This window comes from Sinocyclocheilus anshuiensis, unplaced genomic scaffold (assembly GCF_001515605.1).
Source record: "Sinocyclocheilus anshuiensis isolate Anshui unplaced genomic scaffold, SAMN03320099.WGS_v1.1 scaffold1895, whole genome shotgun sequence".
In the NCBI taxonomy this organism is placed as follows: domain Eukaryota; kingdom Metazoa; phylum Chordata; class Actinopteri; order Cypriniformes; family Cyprinidae; genus Sinocyclocheilus; species Sinocyclocheilus anshuiensis.
Window position 1 is genome coordinate 172,377 of NW_015549974.1, and position 9,229 is coordinate 181,605.

A 9,229-nucleotide genomic window follows, 5' to 3' on the forward strand; every position below is an offset into this window, starting at 1 on the left:
CACACACACACACACACAGGTTTGTTTTTATGGTTTATGGGGATTTTTCAATAGGCGTAATGGTTTTTTTACTGTACAAACCGTATTTTCTATTGCCCTACACCAACCCTACCCCTAAACCTACCCCTCACAGGAAACTTTCTGCATTTTTAGATAAAAAAAAAAAAAACTAATTCTGAATTATTTATAAACCTTTTGAATTACGGGGACACTGAAAATGTCCTCATAAATCACCTTCTCGTTGTAATACCTATGTCATACCCATGTTATTATACAAATTTGTGTCCTCATAAACCACATAAACATGCACACACACACGTACGTCAGTATTTTGCTTTGTTTTCTAATAAAAATCGAAACACCCTCAAAATCATGCATCACGATCATCTGGAAACAATCATTTATTTCATACAACACTGGCAGATATATAGATAGATAGATAGATAGATAGACAGATGACACACATAAGTAGTTAGGAAAGCACATGCATCTTAAAGGTCTGCAAATAAATTTGTTTGAATCAATCAGGCTGTTGGTTCAGACATGTAATGAAGAGTATCTATTTCTGAACACCAATCAGTGAAAGGCCTTCCAACACACACACACAAAAAAAAACACTCTGGAGGTTAATATGACTGTATTTCTTACAGTAATTGTCATTGTGCTTCTTCTCGTTTTAGTAATATCTCAGATGTGCAATTATCTCCCATGCATCCATTACAAATTCTAGCTATACTACATCTGCATGAGTTCTATATATTGTACATATGGTTAAATCAAGATGAGAATGAATTGCTTTGTTTTTCAAATATGTTTTGTTAGCTTTGCTAGCTTTTTCATAGAGCTGTTAGTTTTCCGCCTCTCCTCTCTTCACTGTACTTACAGGTATCGTCTGAGTCTTGATCATTAGATCAAACTCTTCGTTAATCTGTTTGTATTTCTCCTCCGTGCACGGAGTGAGAGCGAGAGCAGACTCGAGCTCCAGGCTCTCGCCGCCTTTGTTCTCCTTCTTGCTCAACGCCTGAAGGCCCATGCGGGGCGAACAGTGAGCCAGAGCACACGGAGAGAGAGAAAAAAAGAGAAAGAGAAGGAAGAATGAGAGGGCTTGTCTGAGATGCAGGTACTTACACATATCCTCTGTCTGCTGATCATGTGCAGATCAATGTCTTCGTTGATTTTACGGTACTTGTCCTCTGACTCTGGGCTATGGCCCACCGAGTCGTCTGCGTCGGGGTCTGGGCTGTCACAGCCATTTAGACCCTTCTTTCTCAGGGTCTGTAAATACAAGTTTGCACACAGTTCAAATACCAACCATCATGAAGACCCTCAGGTGGGTTTCATACAAGTTGTATTTAGACAGGATTAAAAAATGAAGTTGAAAATCATTCATGTAGAGCCCACTTCAGAATTTAGGGGAAACTATCTCAAAATAATTATGCATAGTTATATACAGTATCATTGAAATGTTTGAGGTCAGAAGATATTAGAAAATATTAAATAGCACAACTGTTTGTAAAACTGATGATAACATTCCATCCTAGGAATATATTACATTTTAAAATGTATTTTAAAAGAAAATGGTTATTTTAAATTGTAACAATATTTCACAATATTACTGTTTATATTATATCAAATAAATGCCGCCTGGTGAGCATTAAAAACTTCTTCCAACAATATTTTACCAAAATATTATTTCAAAAATATTTTATTCCTTATAACTTTATTCTCTCACCAACCTCAAACTTTTCAATGGTAAAATATATATTTAATATAATAATACAATATTTTAATTTTATTCTCTCACCAACCCCAAACTTCTGAATGGTAAAGTATGCTCAGTTATACTCGATTAATAAAAATATGAATCAAAACTCAAAATATGAGTCAACTTGTGTTTGAGAACCGCTAGTGCTGAATCTTTAAAAGGGTTGTTAATAAAGAAATTCAAGCTGATGGTTTATTTTCCAGAATTCTTTCATGTCTTGTTTGTTTTTAGATTATTTGCTTAAGGTCATGTTATTTATATTTATGTAATATACAATAATCATAAATATTCCTTGTAAGCCATTTTAAAGGAAGTTGTTGAGAGACAACAGGATACACATACAGGAAGGGCCAACCTAAAATGTAAACGTTAGTATTTAGCCAGATCTGGGTACCAAAGAGAAAACATTTTCTAAATGTGATTTCAGCAGAGAGGAACGGCCCTACTGCTACTGACCACAGCACAGAGACGCCATAGAGCCGGTCCAAAGAGATTAACAGAGAGACACCCAGTGAACCTAAGTGATACAAGGATTCTTTTGATATAACCATTAAGAATATAAACCAAAAATGTGTGATGAAGCTGAAAGGTTGTGCTATGCTTAAGCAAACAAGCTAGTGTAGCAGTAAAAGAAAGAATTGTGGGCTCTCCTGATATATTAAAGCAGCAGTTTCTCTCTCTGCCACCTGATGGCCACCTTCTAGTAGGAATGAGATCTTCCTCTCACAGTAGAGTCAATCTATGAGTGAGTGTCCGCCAATTGGGAAATGTTACTTTAATATTAACACTTAAAAAAAGAAAACCGCCACATCTTAAATGACTAATAATTTAATATAAGCTATTGTGCTAATTGAATGTAGTTAAAGCTTCTACTGTCCTAGATGATATCAAATTAGCAGAAATTCTGTGAGGGACACAATGTTTTTGTGAAAATAAGAAAAGAAGAAATAAAAACACGAGTCTTCAACTGTCATTATCTGCACGAGGTTCTCAAGGAGTCTTGCATCTCATCAAAGCGAGATGTTCCACTGGATCAACTGTCTTTAAGTGTGGCGGGATATTAACCACCAGCTAACATATGTGCAGCTCACGCTCTCACACACAGTCCTTCTCTGCCTTCATCTGCCTTTCTGCATCAACCACACGATAATTAATTTACTCTGCTGACGTGAGGGCTTGATGAAGACGGGTTTCTCATCCTCTTTTCTTTGCTATGACATGCTTCTATTAGGTGTTGTGGGATTGTGTGGAGAGCGCAATGTGTGATGAGAGCTTTTTTTTATTCCTTTATACATATTGAGCTGATCAAATGCTTTGAAGACGAGTCCCGGCATGGCTGTTTTGTGAGATTGAAACAGAAAATGATGGAAAATTTGAGATATGGTGTCTCAGTCAGTAAAAAAGATAGAGTAAACAACTACCGTTTTTCTGCATGATTAATTCAAGTTCTTACTTTACCATTTCTTTGTAAATGTTTGTGAAAATTACTTGCGATTTCTGACTTCAAATAAAATTAGTTACTTTATTTTTTGCCTCAAATGATAGTTTGCCCCCTAACTAGCAGGTTAACTACTCAGGTACTGCCTCGGCAACGGGGTGGAGGAAAGATTACGGTGTAGAGCGGCCAGCGTCGATCTGAGGCAGAGGAGTACGAAGAGGCAGAGTAGACTGGAGTGTGCTGATGGGAGGGTATGCTGGCTGAGCGAGCACTCAAGCAGGGATAGGCAGTTTAAGACCCAGCATGCAGCCGCTGTGAACCCCCTAAAGGTCCACCGCTATGCCACTCATTCCAGATATGTGCACCTGTCAGAGTATCCACACCTGTCACCAGCCCTCTCTCTCTCTCTCACGCACACACACATGCATATTCTGCTGTAGGGAGATAGACTTAGCCAATCACAGCAAGTATGCTGAAGATGGCCATAAATGGCTAAACAAACACCCATTCCTCAGAGAAAAAGAGAAATACTCAGATGTTGCTCTTTCATAACTCAGGAGGTTTGGTGGAGGTCTCAGTCATACATCTTTGAAGCATCATATTTTTCTCAGGTTCACTTAAATTAAAAATAGAGTGAGACATACAGTAAGAATACAGAGCAATACTATTAATTATCACAGATAACAACGGATTATGTGGCGTCTTGGCAAATATGTGCATATTTTTGATTACCAGGGTCCTTTTCTTAGTAGAAGTAGATTTAAGCAAAAGTCTCTATTTGAACTTCATTTCATCTCATTGCTGAGAAAAAAAATTGAGACTTTTAAAATATCTAATTTAAAAATGTATAAATTATGTAAACAATGAATACATTTAGTTTATATATTAAAACAGGTCATAATAATAATAAATGAATAAATGTTGTAATAATATAATGTACATTTTATAAATAAAATAATAAAATTTAATGTTTAATAATTTGTTTAACTCTCGGACAAGAACCTTTCAAGGTCAGCCACTGACAACAGATCCATTTGTTCCACATCAGGTTACAAGGGTCTGCTTCTAGGAAGAAGTATGAGATTTAAGCAAAAGTCTCTATTTGAACTCCATTTAATGACATTGCTTTCTAGGAGAAACAACTGAGATTTTAAAGAGATCCCATTTGTAATTTTTCTTTCCTATTGGTTTTATAATGACTCACTCATAATCACTCCCATTTCTGAAGGGAGGCAAAACGCACAGCCAATGCAAAAAAAGTCTCTATTTGAACTCCATTTAATGACATTGCTTTCTAGGAGAAACAATTGAGATTTTAAAGAGATCCCATTTGTAATTTTTCTTTCCTATTGGTTTTATAATGACTCACTCATAATCACTCCCATTTCTGAAGGGAGGCAAAACGCACAGCCAATGCAATTGATTTCCCAGGAAGCAACAACAACATTAATGCTTCCAGTTTGCCGATCTAAAAATAAGATACAGTAGAAAACAAATACCCTGTACTTGGACCAAGCAGCGAGAACATTCTAACGCCTTAATAGCTCCGCAAGATGAAAGCTGTGTGATCGTCCTTCCAAAACATTATCGATGAGGAGTAATCAATCTAACAAAGTGGAAAATGGCCAGGCAGGGGTGAGGGGGCTTGATAAAAAGCTAAAATGCACAGAGATGGTCAATAGAGAGCTGTGAAGGGATGAGCGGCTGGAGGCTTCTGAGAATCAAGAATCAGTGGAGACAAGGAAGGGAAAGGAGTGGGAAGGAATGTCTCCTTCAATGGTGTGCTCCTAATTAAACTCCTTCATACTTCTCATCCCTCCTAGCTCCTTCTGTCAGACCTCCTCTCCGGACTGAAGCCTAAATAATGGACTGATATCAACTATGGTCTTGCAATTCCAGCTGTAATCAAGCCAGAGAAACTCTAGCTCGAGTAGCCAAAGACGATTCCCAACTGTCTTCACTACTGATCATTTTACTCTGGCCTCTTTTTAAAATCTGAACAGTGTCCAGTGCTCATTTAGACATCTAGTTAAAACCAGGCCAGATTGATGAGGGAGTCTGACCCAGAGAGACCTCATGGTTTATTTTCAAGAGGATTTCGGTTGTGGAATAGAGCTGACAGGTTTGCATGAAGGTCCAGAGAAAGTCCCACATTCAATATACTCTGCTTATCGAGACCAGGAGATAGGAGGACAGACAAGCTTTTTTATATGATCTGACAACAAATAAAAAAAAATCAAACAGCTTCTTTCTGTTCTTTCCTGAATTCAAGCTGTCTTCTGTGTAGGGCTGCACAATGAATCATATTTTATTTGTGATGGAGAATTTCTGCTTATCTCGATTAATTAAGCATAATTGTCTTGCGATATTTTGTCACTGGTTATGTATCCTTAAAACATTTTTTTTTCCATTTGACATTAACTTTGTCTTGCATTGGTAACAAGCCAAACATGAATCTCAACAATATATATTTTTTTGTGATTGTAGTTGCTGAATCAATGCTCTTATGAAACTTCTGTGCTACAATGCAAAGTCTTCATATTTGTTTTAATAGAAAATAGTAGTGATGTCAAATGATTAATTGCAGTCAATCGCATCCAAAATAAAAGTTTTTGTTTACATAATATATGTGTGTCTACTGTGTATATTTATTGCATATCGGAAATAGCATGAAAAGGGCCAATACCGATGGTTTATTCATTAACTGCATGGAGACAAAGAGTAGCATGTCTGTTGCGTAATCCAATGTTTTTCAAAATAATTAAATACTTGCCAAAACAAAATAAAATCTGTACAAAATATAGTTTGTCAGACGGCATAGTACGGCCATAAGCAAACGTGACGCTGACACATCCAACGAGTGAAATGCCCACGCTCAGCTGTGAACTAAACATAGGTAAGTCGCAATGGCAATGCACCGGCGTTAGAGTTTATCCGAGGATATGTCACGAACCGCCAAGCATTAGGCCTACATTTAAGTGAAAATGAATGGCCGGTAATATGCAGCTTTTTGTTTGAAACCAGTGTAGAACATTGATCCACATAAGGTCACATCACGCACCTGGAGCGTTTCTGTGAACGGAGAAAATAGAATAAAACTATATAGGCTACATAAAAAGGAATATATAGGCCTATACACAAAATATATTTCACTTAAATTATTAACAGATTAACAAAACGAAAGAAAAAAATTGTGCTGAGTTTCAGATAATTGTAACGCGCTCCGAAGTTCACGGAAAAAACAATGAGATGGCAGAAAGCCGTTTTCTTTATTGTGCAAAAGCTTTACAGTTTTGAATGATGTTTTGCTTCTGTCTGTATGACAAACCAGCGTTGGTATGGCCATAAATTACAGAGTAACAGTTGGGAAAACAATGCAGTGATCGCATCGGTGCCTCACACACACATACAAATTTTTGCTAATTTAACAAATTGTAACGCGCTCCGAAGTTCACAGGGAAAAAAACGAGACGGCAGAAAGCAGTTTTCTTTATTTTACAAAAGCTTTACAGTTTTGAATGAAGTTTTGCTTCTATCTGTATGACAAACCAGCGTTGGTAAATTACGGAGTAACAGTTGAGAAAACAATGCATCAGATCACGTTGGTGCCTCACACGCACATACAACAAATTTTTGCTAATTTGACATCGCAGTCCGTTCATTATCAAAATAAAATACAGTTAAAGAAACATAAAAAGTTACACTGCTCAATTTAAATAGTACGTAGTACAGTCTGTGCCGTTCAGTGTGACCAGCACCTCACTGCTGATATAGCCTATATGTGAAGGATGATGTTTTACGTTGATAATGCGAGTGAAGAACAAAGCCTATAGTTTACATAATAAATAATAGGATAGCATCCAGATACTTCGCAAATATGGAAACATTTGGATTCGTGCAGAATGAGAGAGGTAGGCTTCAGTTTTGCTTAAAATTAATTCGTTTTGGCTTGGCGCTTATATAGCCTAAATACACCTTTAGAGGATTTGTTGTGGAGAGAAGGGAACTAAAATAGCCTAATTGTGTTTGTAATTTTGCTTTTATTTACCATTATTTTAGCCTAAATTATTTCTAAATGTAATAAAATAATAAAATGTACAGCCTACTAATTTAGGCTGTTTTTTTCCTCTCAAAACGCTTATAGGATTAGTGTTTTTTGTCCATGCTGAAACATTTTTAAATATCTTGAAAAAAAATTATTTAATGTTTTTAATGCGTTGCCAGTTTTTATTTTGTTTAATACATTTGGTCTTTGGTAAATCTAGAAAAGATGATGCTGTATTGGCTATGACTAAGCGAGATCAAGACTCTCTTCATGATTATTTTTTTTTTTGAGTAAATTAAACGCAGTACTTTTATTATTATTATTATTATTATTATTATTGGCAAAGAAAAAATAAAAAAAATAACTTTATTAACCGGTATGTTTTACGCAGGAACAGAAACGTTCAAATACCGATTCTGCTCGGAGTGAACCAATATTTTTTTCCCCTCATTTTTAAGCCCTGCTGTATGCAATTGACCAATATCGGTATCGGTATCGGAATCACACAATAGTTGTTTGTTAAAATCGGTGTTGGTATCCTATCCCAGGGGTTTTCAAGCTGTGGGGGCGCGAGCATCAGTTAATTCAGAGATGTTCCCTTGAGAATTTATGAATATGAGTTAACAAATCTTTAGCCATCCACTAGGGGGCAATCTGACTCCCACTGCTAGTCGACAGTTAGAGCAGAGTTGGCTCGAGTATCAGTCATGCTCAGTGTTGCCAAGTCCGCGGTTTTCCCGCGGAATTGGGCTACTTTAACACTTGCCACGTTTTGTAGTTTTGGGCTAGTTTTGAGTAGCAATTAGGCGGGTTTTGTTGTGAAAACCTGGCAACCCTGGTCACGCTTATTGACAGTGTAAGATGATTTACGATTAGCCGTGTCGGAAATCCAACCACGGATTGGCATGTTGTTATCTCAGAAACAGGCTCAGCCATCACATTGAATCAGGTAAACTGTTATATATTTATGTTTCAGTATAATTACTATATATATATATAAATATAGTGTAAACATTTAAAAAATGGAGTCAATACGATTTTAAGAAATCTTTCTTGAGAAGCAAATCCGAATATTAGAATGATTTCTAAAGGATCATGTGACACTGAAGACTGAAGTAATGACTGCTGAAAATTCAGATTTAAAAAAATCTGATTAAATTAAATTGTAATAATATTGCACATATATGTGTGTGTTCAGATATATCGATCAGTCTGATTCCAGATATTTGCAGAATGAACAAGTTGTTTTGCAGCTTTAGTTTCAACAAATGAGCTTTTGTTTCAGAAGTTTTCAGTTCTAAAAGTTACAATATGTTTTCCTGACACAATGAACTCTTTTATCTCAACCGATCAAGGAAAATTTGATTTCTCATGATTACAGTAAGTAATGGATAAGTAATATCATACCTTGAGCATCTAATTACATCCTGGAATGGATGAATGAAAGACCAAATCCACTTAAAATTCTCTATATTTATGCATTTCTAAAATTAAAGCTATTCCCGATATAGGCCTAAAGTGGAGTAGTACAGAAAGAAACAGCTGTTACTCAAAGAAACATTACGATAAACTCTAGGGGAAAATGGTACACTTGTGTCTTTATTTACTACCTTTTCAATAATGTGATACTCTGTCGTGCCATGTTTTTCAGATTCTGGCACATGACTGTAAAGCGTGTCATCTCATATTCTCGCTCCATGGTTGTTAGCAAGACTGACAGACAAGTCATTCATATGACCTAATGGAGCATCCCATACATGCACACAATGACACTCAGTCAAGCTAAATAAAGGGGTGCTTATACCATGGCCATCTTTCCATTTGAAACATGCTGGTTATGTCTTTATGTCTTGTTTTATTTCTAGACAGACAGAAGGACACCTATCTCGTGCACACACACACACACACATACACACACACACACCCACACACACACACACACACACACACACACACACACACACATACAGATTACATAGTA

General features: G+C 36.5%; 1 protein-coding gene across 1 annotated transcript in view; it reads right to left on the reverse strand.

The window, feature by feature from the left end:
* Positions 1–9,229, reverse strand: part of LOC107660975 (myocyte-specific enhancer factor 2C-like) — a 61,686-nt gene that overhangs the window by 10,064 nt on the left and 42,393 nt on the right. The window contains exon 4 of the mRNA XM_016450413.1: positions 1,129–1,275. Coding sequence (XP_016305899.1) covers positions 1,129–1,275 — 147 coding nt within the window. The remainder of the gene's footprint in view (positions 1–1,128; positions 1,276–9,229) is intronic.